Below are 22,443 nucleotides of genomic sequence, written 5' to 3'. Positions count from 1 at the left end.
GCGCGCGCGCGCGCGCGCGCGCGCGCGCGCGCGCGCGCGCGCGCGCGCGCGCGCGCGCGCGCGCGCGCGCGCGCGCGCGCGCGCGCGCGCGCGCGCGCGCGCGCGCGCGCGCGCGCGCGCGCGCGCGCGCGCGCGCGCGCGCGCGCGCGCGCGCGCGCGCGCGCGCGCGCGCGCGCGCGCGCGCGCGCGCGCGCGCGCGCGCGCGCGCGCGCGCGCGCGCGCGCGCGCGCGCGCGCGCGCGCGCGCGCGCGCGCGCGCGCGCGCGCGCGCGCGCGCGCGCGCGCGCGCGCGCGCGCGCGCGCGCGCGCGCGCGCGCGCGCGCGCGCGCGCGCGCGCGCGCGCGCGCGCGCGCGCGCGCGCGCGCGCGCGCGCGCGCGCGCGCGCGCGCGCGCGCGCGCGCGCGCGCGCGCGCGCGCGCGCGCGCGCGCGCGCGCGCGCGCGCGCGCGCGCGTTATGAATTATGTCATATTTTATCTTTGCATATTGTATGTAAAATATATAACTACATACATAAATAGGATGCATAATTCTGTTATTTTTTATGAATTTTTCTAATTTCTTCCGTTCATTCACAAGTTTATTTGTATCTCCTCTTTACTACAAGACTTTACAATAAACAAGCATGGAACACCTATATTAATGAATTAATATTTATTAACTTGTGTAAGTTGAGTACAGACATTGATTTATATACATATTAACTTGATTGTCATATTTATCACGTCTCCTGATATATTAAAATTCCAAAAGGCCATAATCGTTGACGTTAAACTTTTAAAACAAATTCAAAAAACAATGTCAACTTTATATATTGGAGTGTTGTTATTACTGATCTTTACAAAAATGGATGTTTGTTTAATGTAATAAAAAAAAAATGTATGATCGACAGCTGAATCTTGTTGGTTTAGAATTACAACACAAAATACTATAAAGCACTCGCTGAACTCGAGAATAAAAGTTGGTCCCAGTAGTTAATGTTACACAAACTTCAGAAAGCCGTCATGAAAAAAATGTACATAGTACATATGAAGTAGATGCACTTTTTGTGACATTATATCACAGGAAGAATTGCGGGAGTATAATCATTTGAGGGCTCGCTGTGTAGTCTGAATAAGACATACACTATATTGTAAATGTGTCATCAATCCAAGATGTTCAGACATTAGTGGAGGGAGATTGATTACTTCACAGCTAAGTGAACAAACATAAAAGCCATAAATAATTATCAAGTTATTATATTACAGGTCCTCACTGAATATTTCTATTTCTAGGTTTTATCTCAAATGATCATGACAAAATCAGTGTTCTGGTGACATCAAGGCTAGTTAAGTCTCTAGCAGACTTGTTTCCAGCCCCTATTATTATATAACAATACAATGTAATTGATTCTATTAAAGTGCCATATACATATTTATATATTATATGTCCCTGGGTTCGTGTGTAGTTTTGCAGCAAACATATTTTTTCATGAGTCATATAGCTATTTTCTTTCTTTCAATACCTGAAATAAAATGTAGAAAAGCATGTATGAAAGAGAAAAATTAAATATTATCCTAAAAAGTATTTATAACATATGTACAATTGATCTTTAGCTTTGAACTACATATTTGTTTGTTAATATTGACTTTCTTGTGCCGAGCAAAAGGCGCCTGTCATATGTTTCTCTAACATCTAAACATTGCTTTCCAGTTGGATCCTCATATACATATTGGTCCATGATGTCACCAGGGTATTAATCACAATGATTCGACTCCGATCTTTTACTTTTATCTTGATTCTACCAAAATCCGTTTTATAACGGAAGTTATCTATGACGTGAATGATGCTGCATGGTGTACGTGACGCTTCTGAATTCGTTAGGCCACAGGCTACAGCTGTAACCAGTTAATAGGTATACATGTTTCAGATGAAGAAACTATTTAGGAAAAGTTATATGTTATTTGTCAGTCGTGAAAAAACTTAATGTATCAGACGATTACGTGTAAGACCAGCCAACGAGTGACATGATGACCATACCTGTGTAAAATCAACTTTTCTGTAACCATTGGTTGTTCGTGTGTAGATTACTCCAACTTCTGAAATAGATTTTGACCCGGAAGTAATTCAAATTTGTAAAGGTTGCACTAAATACAGTCAGGAATAAACGGAGAAACTAGAACTGCCTATTTATCCTGCCAATTTCTATTGTTCGCAATATACTTTATAGGCCCATTAGACAAACAGATAATTATCTGTTACACTACAGAAGTGCAGTGCACTTTAAGGATCAGTAGTTGACCCCTTTAAGGCAATTATTTCTCTAACATGATTATCGTCGTTGTGGATTACCAATTCTTCAGCAGTCACATTTCATATTACATCGACGTCCCCGGTTCCCTGGTTTCATTTCCTCCTTCTGTAAGACTGAACATTTTCGAACGTAAGTGAACGTTAGAAAATTGATATATGATACATCGGAAATGAAGATTAATTTAAAGTGAAACTTGTATCTTAAGAAATGCCATTTAAACGCTTCGTTGATTAGTAAATAGCTAAATAAAAAAAAATGAAAATAACCAACTTAATTCTGAGAAAAAAGCAGTGAAGCGTTTCGTGGTTGCTTTTTGGGAAACGCCGTTTTATATTGTATTCAATTCGCTATTTTCTAAGTTCTGAGATCAGAATTTTACATACAAATTATTTCTGATAGCTTAGGATATGTTTTATTTTCTTATATATCGAAAAAAAACGACTTTTTTTTTTACCTTTTTATATATACAGGGACGTATATATTAACGTCCCTGATATATATAACACACAAAAAACTAGGATTGTTTCCGGACCAGAAATTTCATTTTCCCTTAATCGACTTTCTGACTTTCGGTCTGGAAGTTTTTTTGTTTTGTTTTGTTTTGTTATTTGTTTTGTTTTTTTATGTTTAAAAATAAGGTATTACTTACAATTATTTTTTGCATGCAAGCCTCCAACAACAAAGGACGTAGTCTGTATTACATTACTACCAGTACATAACTAATATCGAAACGTCAGCTGAAAGTCCGTAATAGTGGACGCAAAACCCGTTAATAAACAACCTAACTCCGATATCTTGTATCAGGGACGTCCCTGCTTGAACATATACTTTTACTCCACTAGACGATAAAGGGAGCGAATGCCGGAGAGGACAATTTTACATACAACGCGAATAAACTCTTTGATACTGACTGAAAGAGATTACTTACAGCGAGGAACCACCGTGAATTTGATAATGTACAAGATAGCGCGATAAAGCTTTTATCTGTAAGTGTTCACGTTTTCACTGCCGGCATTGAAAATAGGGGAAAAGTCGTTGTGAAACCCGTTAAATCACGGACGAATTAGTGGCTATATGAAGATAAAAAAAAACACACACACACACGGAAGTCATTTCCGTGTCCAAGACTCCTCATTATCAGCATCATAGAATATAAATTGCACAATAATGAAATATAGAACCCATCTTCCTTACATGCAACATAAAGTACAGGAACAAGTAGAGTTACAATGAAGTATACCCTTCAATACTAGATTGACACAGACATCAGAGTGGGTGGTCGGGTAGCGCAGCGGTAACGCACTCGCCGACCGGAGTTCGATTCCCGGAACGGACGTGAAAAGGCCCGACCATATGGGTGTACCCCAGGTACTCCGGTTTCCTCCCACAATAAGACCCCTCGCGCGCTTACATTCCGGCCAACAAGGGTGATTAGTATAAGTTGACATAACTTGTTTCGCAATTGTTGTAAAATAAATGAAGTTTATATATATGTTTCAGAGTGATGTAGCGTTTCTCTCATAGATATCAAAGGTTTCTCGGTCGTAGAGGATGTGTTATATATGTCTCTGATCGAACGGGATTTTTTTTTTATCGATATGAAAGCAAATGTTAATTTAAAAAAAAACAGGGCCCGAATATGTTGTGGTAACTGGAAGATCTACGGAATTAAGTTACTGCTATGTCAAACCAACTGGAACGATAATGATCCTGGACTTCACCAAATTATACCAGAATATCTAGTCTATTATATAAAATATCTCGTGACTAAATATTTAGATACTGGTTTGAGAATCCAGTATTATATATATAATAATACGTCCTTTGCTTGAATTATTTTTTTTTAAATTACTTCATATACAGGGAATCAATGTAAGGTAAGTATACTATACACAATATCTCTTTCGCGTGATTTAAGAAATAATTACAATAATTTAATTAACATACATAGTTAAAGCGTTTAAAAGATGCAAACGTGGTCTATGCATAGTCTCTTTTGTGTTTTACTCAATCAACTCCTTTGATTACCACGTTTAGTTCAACGACACAGTTCTAGACTATTTCTTGGTGATAACGACTGACTTTTCAGGATAACAGGGAATTTCCAATCAAAATAGTTCTTACTGATATGACAGATGCAAAAAGCCCATAGCCTATTTTGAGCTGAAAAGGAAGTCGCGGAATTCAAGTTTTACACGGTAGAAAATGATGCTTAAAGCGCAATTATTTATTATTTAATGATAATCCAGACTATCACCACTGTTTTCTTCAAAGGTTCCTGTTAAACAGTTGTTTACTTTCGATTTGTTGTCGATACTAGTTAAAACTCTTCCTCCTTAAAACGTAAAGGTAAGCAGGCAAGTACTTTTACTTTATGTTATTGTCATTTGATAAAGAATCGTATTCATAAAAAGAACGCTGCAAGTTATAGGCGATTAATCCTCCTTAGAAAAGGTACAATACAGTTTGTTATATACAAACTTGTTATTTATGTGGAAAGTAGACACAGAATATTTAGGCAAGCTGAAGAGAGGAACACCATACATGATTTGACATGGACAGTTCAGCAGATCACCACTTTACCATTCCTTTTAATATTAAGATTATCTTAAGTACAATTTGGTATTAAATGGATCAAAATCATTTGGTTATGGACATACAATAGATTTTAATAGTATTACATTTATTCATCCCAACACTCTCAGTCTGTTTGTTCTGAGTCACATTATCTTCTGCATTGATATCAGAGACATATATAACACATGTTATTTGCATTCATATGCGTCTGATTGATACAAATATATATGCTGGACCTCATACTTTCATTCTACTTTTCAAAATTTGCTTCATGTTTGGTTGGTTGAATTGGGTTGGGTTGGGTTGGGTTGGGTTGGGTTGATGGAGAAAAAGTTGTGTGCACAGAAAATTTTACATCAAAGAAAAGAGCACTTATCAACAAGTACTTGACAGGCTATGATAATAACAGGGAATTGTGTCAACTTCAGTTCGAGCCATTCATGCATTCAGGCTGTTTGCCTGATGACTTCTCTGACTGGCTTCACACCTTTATAATGCCAGTATCAAATGTGTTAAGTAACCTCCTGTAAGTTCAATTAAGTCAAGACATCATGCGATCATGAAATGTTTCTGTACGATATCTGCCTCACAAAGTCACCTTCTGTAATGAGTTTTTCATTAAGATTTTATGGGTCATTTTTTGTATATTTTTTTTCAGGGAAATCATGCTGCAAAAGAAATGAAATAATAATGTCTGCCATATATTCACCAAATGGTCTACCCATGGTCAATGGGGAAAGCCCAAGAATAGAACTCCGTCACTCACCCGGAAGTTTAAATGGTGGGACGTCTTTCGATGTGATCACTCCGCCTAGTTCTGGACAGAGAACTCCAGCAGATTTGAGTTATGTTAATCCAATGGGAATGGGACAAATATCTATGACTGATGTTACACTGGAACAGGCTTTGGAACGAGTCCAGGAACTGATGAAGGAAAACAAAGATTTAAGAGGTGCATTGGATGAATGAGATTTTTGATTATCTGTAATATTTATTTGTTGACCGAGAAAAATTGTAACTTCATTTATAAACTTAAATACTTAACTGATTTATTGAATTATTGATCTTAATTCCCTTCATTCTTGTCTAGGGCTATCAGTGATGTAGAGTCAACTGCAGTATTTGTCATTTGTAACAATAAGTCTTGATTGAATCAATGCATGAGTGATGACAATACTCCCAGCTCTCAGATTATACGTAAATCACTTAAAAATTCCTGTTCCATAATCTAATGTTTTATAATTATGTATACTCTCTTTTCCAATGCTTTGAAATAAAACAATCAAATTTGATTGAAATTGACGTTTACATGAAATGTATTTCCTTGTAGACTATATGAAGGAAAACAATGAGATGATGAGACAGCAGTACGAGGCTCTGGCTGAGTATAAAACGAGGGTCCAAGAAAGTAACGCACAAAACAAGGACAAGTTTGAACAGACACGCAATGTCATTCTGGAACTGAAGAAGGAAAACACAAAACTAAGATCATCCTTACAGTCACAGGCTGATGAAGCAAATCTTGCACTGGTAATCAGAGTAATCATAAATTGCTAGATTAACAAAATTAGAACCTCTCTATCTTGACACTATGAACAGTGGGTATTGTTCTTAATATAAGGAGAAAAACGATTTCCTCGCCAATCCTATTTACACAGATTGCTATTTTTTTGGATTAGAAGTACATATATCAAGATTGATGAGGTTTTGTTAATGAATTCACTATCAATTCAGATTTAGTACTTTAACTGTTAATGTCACAATTTTGGAAGTATTGCTTTTTCAGTTTTAAACGGGCAATACATTTTTGAAATAATTTTGATTTACGAAAAATGAAACTTCAGAGAAAATAGAAGTTGTTTACTTTACACTTACATGGCAAGTGAAGTCCAAAGCTAATCCAAAATTTTCAAATGACGAAATATTTGAAATTCTCAATTAGACCCGAATAAGAAAGATTAATTTTACTTGTGAGTAAAATCAGCATTGGTAGAGATGGTCAAGGGTAGAGGATAGCAAAAAGAGCTACCTTTGTTCAGAGGAAGGATGAATGTGGACTTGAAGTTACTGTATGTTTGCTACCATCTAGACATAACACATATATTAATGAATATAACAATAATATGTACAAGTATAATATTGCTGTCTTTGTAACTAAGCTTTTCAGTTGAATGACATGGTAAATTTTACTGTGGAGGGGGAATCACCATGATGTGCAACATCCTAAGTGTCACATGATATCTAGATGAAGCAAATGAAGGAGTAGAAAAATATTGAAGTGCTGATACATAGTAACATCATTCAGACATTATATGTGCATTTTTCAGTACATTTCCTTTGCATATTTTATTGTCATTAAGCACATGTAATACTGTGATCTCTATCTAGGTCAGAATAGAAAATAATAGTGTACCATATTTTCCATGTTATAAGCCACACATTTTCTTCTTGTGAGCCGAGTGTGAGGCTTATATACCAGTGCGGCTTATATGTGGACCAAACAAAATCTGCAGAATAGGGGAAAAAATGTAGTACCTGTAGGAGACATCATAAACGGTTTTTAATGCAGCTTACAAAAATGTATTATGGGATTATAGGAACTTAATCAACATGCAATAGCCTTTGTTAATATTCAACAGTACAGACACTGGTAGAGAGGTTGTATTACTGTACGTAAAGTCAGGCTCTACCTGTGCATTTGTAATCATTGAAGGCCCCAAACAAGTTCAATATTTTATTTATTTTAAATGACCGGCATAATTCAAAAGTACATCCATAAAATAAGGGATTATTTGTGCAAAATTCATCAGTAAAATTTATTAAATGTTACTCTGAGGATCTTGATAAACTGCCTTCAGTTATCTGTTACAGGTATATCAAACATCAACAATAGTGGTCATCATTTTTTTTTTTTTTTTTTTTTTTGCATGTGTCCTTTGGAAATATATGTAAAAACTTCTCATACAAGTATAGCTGATTTCTCATTTCTTAAACTTGCCAGACTGAAAAGCTCACAGACCAGGAGAGGACAACAACAAAACTGAAGGAAGAAAATTCTGTCAAGGATCAGGAGATTGGCATTCTTAGACACCAGTTAAAAGAACTTTCTCTTCACAACCAGTCAAATCAGGGCAGGGAAAGTGATGTGGTGAGATTTCACGAACTTTTATTGTAGTTATTAAAGCTTGTTTTTTTTAAATTTCACCAGTAAAGTTATAAATTCTGAACTTTATTAAAACATTGAATTTCATCGTCATGGACTAAAAAAGAATTATTGATATACATGCAAGCCAGTACAGATACATTTTACTTCTATTTACTGGTCTGATTTAAGATACAGACTGCTTACATGTATTTTCTTAAGCTGTAATATGTATTTTCCTTTAAAATGGATATTGGAGAGATATCTTTATGGATAAAATGCAAAAAAATAATATCATATTGGTATAATTTTAATGCTTTCATTTTCTTAATTTGAAGGTCTTTGTTGCCAACACAAAGGAGGATGAAGAAAGGCTGAGGAAGGCAGAATCTGAGCGAGACAGTCATGCCAAAGAGGTGGAAACACTGACCCTAAAGAGACAAGCTGACAAAGAAGAAATTTCAAAATTGAAAACTGACCTTAATATGAATAAAAGAGTGCAAGATGAATATGATATGTTGTCTCTTGAAAACTTGGAACTATCAAACAAATTAAGAGCAATGATAAATGAAAATAAAACACTGAAAGCAGAAATCAAAAAGAAGAAATTAGAAGTTGCGGATTTGATGAGTAGCATGGAGGAACTTTCAAAGAAAAACCAAGAAAATGAGGAGTTGCTTAAAAGTGCTGGCTATACCTTGATGGAAGGCTCTCCCAAACCAGGGGATAGATGTAAGTCTTTTCATGTGAGTGTGAAAATGTGTTTTTTTATAAGTATATGACAGTGTGTATTTTCCTTTATATAGTTTATTACATACTCCAAAAGATTTAGAAAAGAATACAATGACATTTACTTTCTTATCTATCGCCAGGGGTCAAATATGTGAAAATCTTCAAACAACATTTTCTCAATAACTGAGAGGCTCAGAGACCTGATATTTGGTCTGTAGCATTTTGGGATGAAGGGCTACTAATTTGTTCAAATGATTGACCTTGACCTTTATTCAAGGTCATAGGTGTCAAATGCATTCAAATTCTCTTCAATAATGTTGTATCTGAGAAATATATATTATACTGGCTCCATAACACTCTGCCTGTAGCTACATAGCTGTTGAATCACAATCTTCTATATCAATTCTCAAAAAACATGGTACACTTATCATCTTATTGACAGCATCTATAAATTTTACATAGAATTGTACAACTTTTCTGGAAAGAAAGTGTTTATATAGCATTGTATATATTAATTACAGTTGAAATGAAATCGGGTGAAGGTAATGTTTTATTTCACATAGAAATCTATATAAAGCTTATAGTTAAGCTATTATCTAGTCAATCAGTCTGTGAACGGAAAATTATACATATATGTATTGTGTGGCACATGAATCATTTGTTTGACATTGCTGTTTAGATAATGAAATTTTCTGAAAGGAAAGAATTAGTTGTATTGGTGCAATGTATGAATTAATTTAAAGTAAGGGATAAAATGATTTTTTGCTTCTTGATCGAAATGCTTGTCATTGTTTTATATATAGAATGTATTTCAGTCTCAAGGTATAGCATTATAAAACACTCTTGAGAAATGTACCATTTTAATTGGTCTGTCCGGGATCTAAGCACAAAGTTCTCTTACTGACTTTTTTGAATTTATCTGTCCCTGAATTTACAAGTAATACTTATGATGATAAGCTGTTGTGTTGCTTTTGTATACATAAACTAATTACTTTTGATTATTAAGTGCAGCGGTAATTTATGGAGGCATTTAAGTAATAGCAATCTATGAACATTATTAGTTAATTGGAAATATTTCATCATTTACTGTATTAGGAAGTAAATTTTATCATAGTTTCTTCAAATAAATATTCACTTATTGCTGGTGCTCATAAATATACTAGACTGCACTTCATTTCTTGTCTTGTTGGCATTTAAGTTTGACAAGTCAGCTACATGACTTAACCTTTTCTCTTCTTTCCTAGCTTATATTTTTAGTCTTCATTAACAGCCTTTATGCAAAGACATTTTCAAGGTCTACAGCACTAAGGCATGGCCTTTTTGTTTCATACTTCTCTCTGGTTGTTTTTTTTTTTTTTTTGGTTAGTTTACTTACATCCCCTCAAATGTCTGGTGGAAAGAACTAAAATTGTCACCATTGTGTTGTATGTATTAAAAACGCCGTCAATGTAGACATGATAATTGAAAAAAATCATCCTAGTTGACAGATGTTATATTTGTTTTTCTTTTTTTCTTTTCTAACAGTTTTACATGTATATATATATATGTTTAATGAACAATGGAATTTTGTAGAATTTTTTCACAAATCTGTCCTATGGTATCTAACAATAAATTAAATACTTGTCCAACGCTTAGCATTTACATCTGATATCTATTGTTTGCTTTATATGAAACTCCAGTTGCAGATAGAATATATTTATATAAAGCCCGCTTCAAAATTGTATTAACTGAAATTTAGCTACTGTATATATATATATAGAAACATTCACCCAGTGTTATTTTCACCCAGGTACAAAGCTATTTCACCCAGTGCTAAATTTGCCCTTGAAAATATGGAAATGTATTTCTACATAAGCATTAATTTTAAGCCCTCTTTATAATTGCATCCTCTTGATAAAAGGGCAAAACTGGCAATAGTAAAACTGTGGGGAAAGAAACTTTATAGTTTCTAATATTTACAGGGGATTAATTTCAATATATACTCGGCGCCAATAAAAACGCAACACTAAAATTTTGGACATAATATATTCTTCACAACAAGGATTAGATTCTTATTCTGCTGTATTTAGCCAAAACACAATGCACTACAATACTAACGAAATAATGGTCGAGTAATATCAACTCCTTGTCGTACCACAGGGCATTGTCGTAAAAGCATGAGTTTGCACGTCGGCGCTCTAAAGTGCGTTACATCCTTGCTCAGTCACTACTGGTGAACACTGTAATTACAGGCAGACATTTTTCCGTCATCAATTTTTTAAATTGTCATCATTATTTGCTACAAATGCCTCGACTGACAGACAATGAAAGACACGAAGCTTGGGGTATGCTGGCAGGAGGGCTTTCTCAGAGGGAAGTTGCCAGGAGAATGGGTTGTTCTGCTTCCACAACCAATCGACTGGCAGAACGAGTGCGACAAACCAGATCCGTGAGAGATCGACCTCGTCCGGGGCGACAGAGAGTGACGACGCCAAACCAGGACCGTTACATTCGAATAAGTCATCTGCGAGATCGTTTTCAAACCGTGACAAGAACGGCTAGACAGACGATAGGAAGTCATGGCAGACGTTTGTCAGCTAGTACTGTGCGTCGTCGCCTTCGCACAGCCGGATTGGCGTAGCGCCATCCATTTAGAGGAAACGAATTGACTCAAATTCACCGTCAGAATCGTCTAAATTGGACAAGACAGCGCCGAGGATGGACCCAACGTCGGTGGGCTGGCGTCCTGTTCACCGACGAATCGAGATTCCGCCTCAGAGGAAATGACGGTAGAATTCGAGTGTGGCGACGCCGAGGTGAAAGGGTTTTGGACTGCTGTGTAATGGAAACGGATAGCGGGGGCAGTGTGATGGTGTGGGGAGGTATCTCTTTTGCATACCGTACCCCTCTAGTAATTATTGACGGCAATCTAACAGCACAGCGCTACATCAACGAGGTCTTAACTCCTCCTGTTGTTCCATTCTTTGCTGGACACCCAAACGTAGCGTTATTACAAAACAACAATGCGCGACCACATACCACTCGTATCACTACAGACTACCTTCAACATCAGAACATCACAACCCTTCCGTGGCCCGCGTTTTCCCCGGATCTTAGTCCAATCGAGCATCTTTGGGACCAATTGGGTAGGGCTGTGAGAGAGCGACCACAACAGCCCCAGACGCGTCGGCAGCTTGAAATCGCTCTTCAGGAAGAGTGGAGGAACATTCCTCAAATCAAAATTCAACGCCTTATTCGGTCAATGCCTCGAAGATGCTGCGCTTGTGTCCCTGCAAATGGTGGCCACATTAGATATTGAACGTGGCAATTTTGATTTTGGTGGTATGGACATTAGTCACCGGAAATCAAAGTATTCCCATGATGTAGTGCTGATTGCATTGAGTGAATTTTGTTATGGACATAATCAACTTTTAGGTATTTTATTAAATATTGTATTCAAAACTATAACTGGTAAATTTTTTGACAGTAATTAAAAGGTGTTGCGTTTTCATTGATGCCGAGTATATTTGTGTTCATTAAAGATAGCGTAAAATTAGATATCTGCAAATATTTATTGTAAACCATAACCCCTGAAAACCTTTATTTATATGCCTTTGGTAAGATATGCTCTCTCTTTTTCACTGCTTAAGACATAGAATTTAATCTTTTTGAACTAGACCCACCCAGAAGCTGAAATTAGCTCCAGGATATTAAACAAGTATACGGTTTGATAAAAACATCCTTCTTTGCGTTAATTATTGGGTAATGCTGTTGCATGTGACTGCTTTAAATGATGCATATATAATTATATATATATATCTATGTCCAAACAGACCAACAGATTAAAAGATACTTGCTATATAAGTATATAAATAGTTACAGATTTGTGATTGTGTGGAGAAATCCAGTATTGTTTACTTTTTGGCATGTCTCAGGGGAGTTCCCATCTCGAGAAGAAGACCAGCGACAAAGACAGGGCATGCGTGTGGCCACACCCTCAGAGGTCATGGTTCAGATTCAAGATAACAGCAAGGTAGAGCAACTTCAACGACAGCTGTCACAGAAAGAACGACAGGTAATTTATATAATTGTCAATATTCTATGAAATCAGCTGCAACAGGGTTTTAATGAACTAATATTAAGCCCACCCTTGTAATAAGCCCATCTACACCAGAAATTCTATTGCCAGAGTTGTATTAAAATTGTTCGAAAATGCTTTATCTTTTTCTGATAATAAGCCCACACTCTTGCATTGATTCACAGGTAAAAGATTGTTAGTTTGTGGGTTAAAAATTCAGATCTAATCATAAGATTGCCATGCAACGATGGCTCCGTATAAATCTGGATTTTGGGAATTAACAGGTATTTTTATTCTGGAGAGATTCATTCAACTGGGTGCCATGTTGGATGGGATCATTTTGGGAACAACCTGAAATTACAGTGGAGATACCTTTGTAAACATGTCAGTTACATGTAGTATTGGAATATTATTTTATTTTACAAGAAGCAGGATATTTTGAGGATACCTCATTTGATTAGTTACGATTTTTGATACCTTAACTTTACTGTAGATGGATGAGCTTGTTATGGAGCTACACCAGAAGGACCAGGAGTTGCTGCACCTCCGAGATACTAACAGCAAGCAGGTGCAGGTAATTAATCTCAGTAATAAAATACAGTAAAACTTTGATGTGTCAAAGTTCAAGGGACTGTCGAGAAAACTTCAATACATCGGGACTTCGACTCATGAATGGTGACCGTCCAACCACAAAAAATACACCTGTGAAAGATGTGTATTGTACTCAAGGCAGGGGAAGAACCCTTTTCTAATGATAGTTTGTTTTGTTTTTGGTACTCAGAAGAAAAGCTATATGAATTCTTTGTTTTGTGATAAACAAGCAAGGCTCAGTAGGAAAGAGCATTACCTGTTTAATTAAAGTCCTGAAAATTTATTAGATAGATATAAATAAGTAATGAATTGTGTGATTTTTTCTGGTGTAGTCACCAACATACACTGGCGATGTACAGAGTTTGATGTCCCAGAATATGGCGTTGATGTCAGAAATCAAGGAAACAAGTGTGAAATTAGAATCAGCTAAACTGGCTGTGGAAAAGAAAGCAAACAGGTCAGTCTATCAGCTTCATAGCATATTAGAAAAAAAATTACAGAGAAATATTTTAAATCATCATGATATTATTGTTTTTCAACTAAACATTTTTTTTGTCAGAAATGTATTCGATTTAATTAAGATTGTACTTTCCTCTCTATTCAATTGTCTCAATTTAAACCCATCTATGATTCTCTCTATAGTAAAACCTGTTTATTGAGACCACTCATAGCTCCTGTGATCACTATCTGTAGTAAAACATCTTAATTGAGAATACATGCCATTCCTGTGACCACTGTCTATAGTAAGACCTGTTTATTGAGACCACTTGCCAGTCATGTAGCCACTCTTTCTACTGTAAAACCTGCTTATTGAGATTGTCAATCTATCTGGTGACCACTGATGTTGACACTGAACCAGTGTATGAAGACCATTAATCAGTCTTGTGACTACTCTGTCTGAGTAGAACCTGTTTATTGAGACCTCTTGCTAATCTTGCCACTACATACAGTAAAATCTGTTCATTTAGATTAAACTGCTTACAACCTGTTTGATAGGACCATCATGTTCTATAGAGTAAACCCATCCTGTGTCATAAGGGAACTCTTTTAACTAGTAAAATCTGTCTAAAGAAACCTTTTCTTTTGTCAATACTGTTTAGACCCCTTCATTTGAGGTCATTTTCTTGCAATAAAACCTGTCTAATTAAGTAGGGGATGAAATGAACTGAAACCTTCTTGGTAGTGATTGGAAGATTTCCTTACAGAATTGCCGAACTGGAGGAGAGATTAAAGGTGCATGACGGCTTCATGTCACAAAGAGATGAGGACAACGCAATAATGGAATCCTTACGTATGTCTCTCAAAGGATTCGAGGAAGCACTCAATGCAGAACGCAGGGAACACCAGAACACCAAGTATGTATTTACACATCTTATGTAGTGGAAGCAGTACTTTGTATTTCAGAACTATCACAACCAACTTCTAATTTAACCTCAAGTATAGCTCATTAGGGTGGAGACACTGTCAATATCTCATCCTCTAAATTCTAGCCCTCATTCCCAGGACTTTTTAATGTCAAATGGAAAGAAGCATTCTTTTTCTGCTTAGAGCTATTCATTTGTTTTATATCTCCTGCTATCATATGAGGAATGTGATATTAAAAGGAGATATGAGTTTTATCATGACTGTCTTGTTAAATTTCAATGTAGTACTGTTGGGATTGGGTTATTGATAAAAAAATATTCAAAGGCACAGTAGAGAATGCCTCGAATCTGCTTCTATTTTATATTGTTTTATGGTCAAGATAAGGTCATTATGACAAACTGGACCATGTCAAACAATGCAGGGTCATCACTCAAGAAACTGCTTTTCATTAGAGATTCTTACAAAACTTAATACAAAGCGTCGAGTATCATATCAGTATACTTCAGATGAGAATTGAATTTTTTTTTCGACGGTTCTTTAACCTGTTTTTGTGTTGATTTGCTTTCAGAAAACAATTGATGGAATTGAAGCAAACTTTTAATAATCTTACTGCTGACTACAAAAGTATACTGCAGAATTTTGAGTCCTTCAAGGAAAACAGTTTGAAACAACAGGTATGTAAAATAACACTTTACAGAGGGTATTGAGACAGTACACAGTACACAGTTGTCTGAACACCTGACATGGTCTATTTACCTCTATCCTGTACATCATAATAGATATAATCCACTCGCCGGTGAATAAGGAAGGAATGGGTCATGTTTATTCTATAGTCTGACTATAACAACATGTTTATGACTATTTTCCAGAAAATGTCAATTGACCCCTGTGAGAAACAAAGACTACTGGACAAAATCAGCCAGCTTACGGCAGAAATGGTATCTGGAGAAGAAGCTGGGAAATACCGTGATTCACAGATGAAGAGGATGAAAGAAGATATTGAAAAATTGAAAATAGACAATGAAACCATTCCAGTTCTGAGGGCACAGGTAAATATGAAAGTTAAAAAAAGTATTCAATAACATATTTGATTATCTAACTAAAAATACATGTGTTAAATAATACATGTAAGTATTAAAAGTATATTTTAAAAATTCTACTTAATACAAACATTTTTATAATGATAAATAGTGGGTGATCCTACGCTCCTAACGTCGAACTTTGTGATAATGTCTTTTGGATTCAGTAGAGTTCCTTACTAAGTAAACATGATAAAATCTAAAGGAATCTCAACAACACAAAGACCAGTTTTTGTGGTTGAGTTTCATTTTTATTTTATTATGTTAAACATTTTTGTAGTGTAATCAATATTCTGACCACTAGGGTCTACTTGAAATAGCCGGTGACAATCTCACCGAACACTCAGCTGAAGGCCCACCACATTCCATAGAAATCAATTAACAGGTAGTTAACAGTTAATACAAACCACTCAGGTACTGGGATTGAATCACATACCTAAGATCTTCAGTCTGATGCTCTGACGACTGAGCTATTATGCCCCTCCCCCTCATCTCTCACCTCCTTGTGCTAAGTATGTCAAGACTTCCGAATGAAAATGTTTTCATTCATGTAAACTTGATTCCAATTGGTTGGTCTGTAGGCTGATGTTTGGAAGCAGGACTTTGATGCAGAGAGGAATTCCAGAGAAAGACAGCATGCAGAAAACCAACAGTTAAGACAGGAGGTTCACAGTCTACAGCTTCAGAATCAACAGTTAATGGATGAGCTAGAGACACTGTCTAAGGGCCAGTTTGCTGAGATGCAGCGTAAACACGTTGGAGCTGGATCTCACCAGCAACAGATGCAGAACTATCTTCAGGTTGGAGGATCACCCACTCCTGTTGTCCACAGACCCCCTATACAGTACCCATACCAGGAAAATATCAATGTGACACCCCCAGCACCCCACACACAACAACAGGTAAATAGGATATATTGGATTCATGAGTTGATATAAAAAATACTGTATCAGTCTAGTTATCTGTGTATATAGTATTACTAAATATTCTCAAAAATTCTTATGCTCAAATCTTCTTCCATGCATGAGATCGTTTGTCTATAGTATGCATTTTCTTGGTTGTGAAATGCTTGTGTAAAATAGGTAGGTATTTCATTAGCACCTCAAGATATCAAGACACTGTATTATTGATAAATAAGAAATTGATTGTTGTGTATCAAGGTTGAAAAAATCAATATTTAGTAACAATTTCTTCTGATGAGCTTTCACATCTGAATTTATTTTAGTTAATCATGTACACCATTTCCAGATCAAATGTTGGATGATTCTAAGTGAGTTCAGCTCACTTTTTATCTTGTGAAGCAAAGTTGTTATAATTTATCTTTAACGTAAGAGCTTCTTACGCTTAACCTGATGTGCTTCCAATACAAGTCAATGCATCATTAAATTTTTCTTTCAGTATAACTATGGTATGGTTTTCCTAGCCTTTTGTTCCTATTAGCATTGACATGCATTTGTGCTTGCTCAGGTCTTTGAATGTGGTTGTTATACCGTAGAAATAACCCATGTCTCTTTAGGTTTTGAATGCTCAATGGGTTATTGTGTAAATGGATGACAGTGGGAAGAATTGTAGGTTATTTTTGTTTACGATTTTGTTTTCAGCCAGCTCACCGTTATGTAAACTATCCCTACCCCACTCAGCAATATCCAGGTGGGGTGGAGGCTCACCAAGCACAGGTAAATGTGGACAAGCATGCATATCCTACCTGCATTGGTCTGGTCATTGCTGTCGTCATTTAAAGTCTATTTTTTAGCATCTTATATAGTCACAGATCACTAGAGCATGATAATCCATCACGATTACCTCCCCTTTTTGTAGTTAGTAGTTTGTAGATAGAGATAAATATAAATAGAAGTCTAGGTCCCAATTTTTCTTGACAGTTTTTTTTTCAGCTAACATGGGCAGTACAGGTGTTTGTGATCTTACTGGTGTATGTCACAGTCCTGAGTCAATCTTACATAAAATCCTATTTTTAGTTATCTTATTAAACAGGTAGATTGTTGGTGTGACAAACATTAAATATGTTTTGTTTTTTTTTAATAATTCTCTCTAACCTAAATTCAAGATCACATCAGCCATTATTATGATGAGTGGTTCAGAGTCTGATGTTGAAATTTTAGTAAACTTCCTTTTCTCCCCTTATTAATGATACTACACGATGAATTTGTCTCCAAGTGTTGGTTTTCATGTCCAGTTAATAACTTAATTCAAAAGAAAACTTTGGTACTATATTCTTGGCAATATGATGAAACCTACCCTGTAGATATACACTAGATATCATTAGTTAATAGATCACTCACAGCTATAGGGAAATATTCTAATGTTTGTGTTTAGATGTAAGTTTAGTCAAACGTCACTTATTTACTTATCAATATACAAGACAGATATCAAGTATTAAGGTCATCCAAATAATAACAAAACAGAAAATAAATAATGTGTTTTACTAGTATAATATAGACTTAAATTCCATAAAGTAACTTGTTAGAGATTTAGAAATATTCATTCTTCACCAGTTGAGAAAAATCTTTCTAAATGTAAAGTTTGTGAAAATATTTTGTTAAGTGTGGTTGGTACATATTTCATCTAAAAGGTTTTATCCTTATCATAGACAAATTAAAAAAATGGTAAGATTTGTATTGTATTGAATGTTTCCAAATAGAGAATCAGCAACAATAACTTTAAATCAGAATGGTATTTATCCTCGTTAGTTGAATCATGCTATCAAAGGTTCTCATATAATATCATATGTAAATCAGCTGACCAGTGCATACTTACACAGCACACTTAGGGTGGCCAGTCAAGGTTTTAGCATTTATAGCACTGCTGTTAAAATCATGCTTTAAAATTTCAATTAATAAATTTGCTGTTTTTGTAGAAAATTCAGTGTACCATACTACCTTACGTGTTGCGGTATATTTACCCAGTACAGCTTTGTAGCTACTGCTTCACTTCACAAATGATGTTAGCAGATATCATCATTTTCCTTTATCTTTCTTCATCGATGTTGTTTTCGTGGTATTTTTTAATAATAAGTAATTTTAGAAACTATATTTCTGTTGAAATTTCTGTCACATGCAACATTTTGTATATATTGGTGTCATCTTTTTTTTTTTTTTTTTACTTATTATTACCATTAGGATGTAAATACTTCAGATGTTTAGTGATAAGGAAAAAAGATAACTTCAGCTCATTATGATGAGATGCAGTAAAGTTTCTGCACGTGAATTACACAAATGCACATGTGGATTCATAGTAAATGCTAACTGAATTTAGGCATTTTTAACAAGAAATTAATATGTTCCTAATTCTGAAAAAAAATCATATCTTTTTAAATGTTTGTTTGTAAAAGTGAGTAAAGAAAATTAGTACATAAAGTGTCATCAGGGTTTAATTAATGTATTAATTTCTAGCTAATCAATATGTTACTTGAATATTGCTTTTCTTAGGCTTTCTGTGCATACACAGGTAACAAAGTTAGTACTCTGACTAGTGTTAATGATAAAATTCATTTTAGGAATAGTTATGATGTTATAGTTCTCCCCAAATGAAAGTGCTGAAGAGCTAATCATGTTGGTAATGTAGATGTTAATAACTTAAAATGCAAGATATAATCTGTCACATGCAAAACAAGGGTCTATATAGATACAAAGTTCTGTATTACACGGGTAGGAGACACAAGGTTCTGTGTAGATACAAAGTTCTGCATTACACTGGTAGGAGACCCAAGATTCTGTGTAGATACAAAGTTCTGTATTACACAGGTAGGAGACACAAGATTCTGTGTAGATACAAAGTTCTGTATTACACAGGTAGGAGATACAAGGTCTGTGTAGATACAAAGTTCTGTATTACACAGGTAGGAGACACAAGGGTCTGTGTAGATACAAAGTTCTGTATTACACAGGTAGGAGACACAAGGGTCTGTGTAGATACAAAGTTCTGTATTACACAGGTAGGAGACACAAGATTCTGTGTAGATACAAAGTTCTGTATTACACAGGTAGGAGACACAAGATTCTGTGTAGATACAAAGTTCTGTATGACACAGGTAGTAGACACAAGGGTCTGTATAGATACAAAGTTCTGTATTACACAGGTAGGAGACACAAGGTCTGTGTAGATGCAAAGTTCTGTATTACAAGGGAATTGTTGTTATGCACTAAATTATGTTGTAAAGAGCTTAGGCTGCCAACATATCAGCCTTGATTTAAGTCTTGGAACAGGCTAATTACAAGGGTTTATAATAATGCTGAAAAAACAATAGATATGGATGGAGTTACAGAGATTACACAACAAGCCACTGTTGTCCTCCTGTCCCAAGCCTAAATGCACCTTATATTTTAAGACTCCAATGATGTATTCTATCTATTCTACAATATAATTGAAACTGCCAAAACTTCAAAAGTTTGTTACACCTAAGCATTCTTTGTTTTAACTGATGTTGAAGTTATGCTTAATTGTGCCTAATGACACATGTCAAAATAATTGTCGGCGTTGAAATACAGTTCTACACTTCAGTGGATATAACAACAATTTTATGACTTTTCCTAAATAAACTTGATTGATATATCAAATAAAATCTCTTATTTGAGCATTTATCTAGATTTCTAAATCTAATATATAAGTAGATATATATAGAAATGGGTGGGCCTACATACTTGTATATACTTGGTTCTGTCATTGCCAACAAATTTAGTATGTGTGAGAACAAAACATTAGCCACTGATTTCACATCAGGGATGAATTTTAGCCTTATAAACTGTTGATATAAATGTTTATCTGTTTATTAGATTTTTGTTTATGTGTTAATCCTGTTGTTTTTGTAGCTAACATGGTACTGTATTTCTGTTTACAGTCGATGTCACGGGGAAGTGGAAGCCAGCAAGAGGATAATGACTACCAGCCTTACTGTTGTCCTAAGTGTAACGCACAATGTCCTGATGTTGACACCCTCCAGATACATGTTCTAGATTGTATTGATCATTAAACACTCAAAACAACACTCTTAACAAACACATCACAACCCTACAGACTTAACACTCTTAACAAACACCTCACAACCCTACAGACTTAACACTCTTAACAAACACCTCACAACCCTACAGACTTAACATCTAAACAAACACATCACAGCCCTACAGACTTAACATCTAAACAAACACATCACAACCCTACAGACTTAACACTCTTAACAAACACATCACAACACTACAGACTTAACACTCTTAAAAAACACATCACAACCCTACAGACGTAACATCTAAACAAACATATCACAACCCTACAGACTTAACACTCTTACCAAACACATCACAACCTACAGACTTAACACTCTTAACAAACACCTCACAACTCTACAGACTTAACACTCTTAACAAACACATCACAACCCTACAGACTTAACATCTAAACAAACACATCACAACCCTACAGACTTAACACTCTTAACAAACACATCACAACACTACAGACTTAACACTCTTAAAAAACACATCACAACCCTACAGACGTAACATCTAAACAAACATATCACAACCCTACAGACTTAACACTCTTAACAAACACCTCACAACTCTACAGATTTAACACTCTTTACAAACACATCACAGCCCTACAGACTTAACACTTTTAACAAACATATCACAACCCTACAGACTTAACATCTAAACAAACACATCACAACCCTACAAACTTAACACTCTTAACATACACATCACAACCCTACAGACTTAACATCTAAACAAACACATCACAACCCTACAGACTTAACACTCTTACCAAACACATCACAACCCTACAGACTTAACATCTAAACAAACACATCACAACCCTACAGACTTAACATCTAAACAAACACATCACAACCCTACAAACTTAACACTCTTAACATACACATCACAACCCTACAGACTTAACATCTAAACAAACACATCACAACACTACAGGCTTAACACTCTTAACATACACATCACAACCCTACAGACTTAAAATCTAAACAAACACATCACAACACTACAGGCTTAACACTCTTACCAAACACATCACAACACTACAGGCTTAACACTCTTACCAAACACATCACAACACTACAGGCTTAACACTCTTACCAAACACATCACAACACTACAGACTTAACATCTAAACAAACACATCACAACCCTACAGACTTAACACTCTTAACAAACACCTCACAACTCTACAGACTTAACACTCTTACCAAACACATCACAACCCTACAGACTTAACATCTAAACAAACACATCACAACACTACAGACTTAACATCTAAACAAACACATCACAACCCTACAGACTTAAAATCTAAACAAACACATCACAACACTACAGACTTAACATCTAAACAAACACATCACAACCCTGCAGACTTAAAATCTAAACAAACACATCACAACACTACAGACTTAACATCTAAACAAACACATCACAACCCTACAGACTTAAAATCTAAACAAACACATCACAACACTACAGACTTAACACTCTTACCAAACACATCACAACACTACAGACTTAACATCTAACAAACACATCACAACCCTACAGACTTAACACTCTTAACATACACATCACAGCCCTACAGACTTAACACT

The 22,443-nt window shown here is 35.9% G+C and overlaps 1 protein-coding gene across 2 annotated transcripts; it reads left to right on the top strand.

Annotated features, from left to right (window-relative positions):
• The first annotated feature begins 4,429 nt into the window (after window positions 1-4,429).
• Window positions 4,430-21,919, top strand: LOC132558458 (NF-kappa-B essential modulator-like). 2 transcript variants are annotated; one of them, XM_060223035.1, is made up of 14 exons: window positions 4,430-4,488; window positions 5,526-5,819; window positions 6,198-6,397; window positions 7,869-8,015; window positions 8,348-8,741; window positions 12,656-12,795; window positions 13,292-13,372; window positions 13,722-13,846; window positions 14,595-14,744; window positions 15,323-15,428; window positions 15,624-15,803; window positions 16,415-16,735; window positions 17,435-17,509; window positions 20,689-21,919. In XM_060223035.1, the coding sequence occupies exons 2-14, from the start codon at window positions 5,558-5,560 to the stop codon at window positions 20,818-20,820; spliced, it is 2,313 nt and encodes a 770-aa protein (XP_060079018.1). In that variant the 5' UTR covers window positions 4,430-4,488; window positions 5,526-5,557; the 3' UTR covers window positions 20,821-21,919. The 2 variants fall into 2 exon arrangements, with proteins under 2 accessions (XP_060079018.1, XP_060079017.1); XM_060223034.1 differs by having other exon boundaries at window positions 4,465-4,639.
• Window positions 21,920-22,443: the final 524 nt, after the last annotated feature.

The sequence above is a fragment of the Ylistrum balloti genome, unplaced genomic scaffold (genome assembly GCF_031769215.1).
Source record: "Ylistrum balloti isolate Yb309-2 unplaced genomic scaffold, AGI_CSIRO_Ybal_v1 Utg370790, whole genome shotgun sequence".
Lineage (NCBI taxonomy): Eukaryota > Metazoa > Mollusca > Bivalvia > Pectinida > Pectinidae > Ylistrum > Ylistrum balloti.
This window is presented reverse-complemented; position numbering and strand designations above follow the sequence as displayed.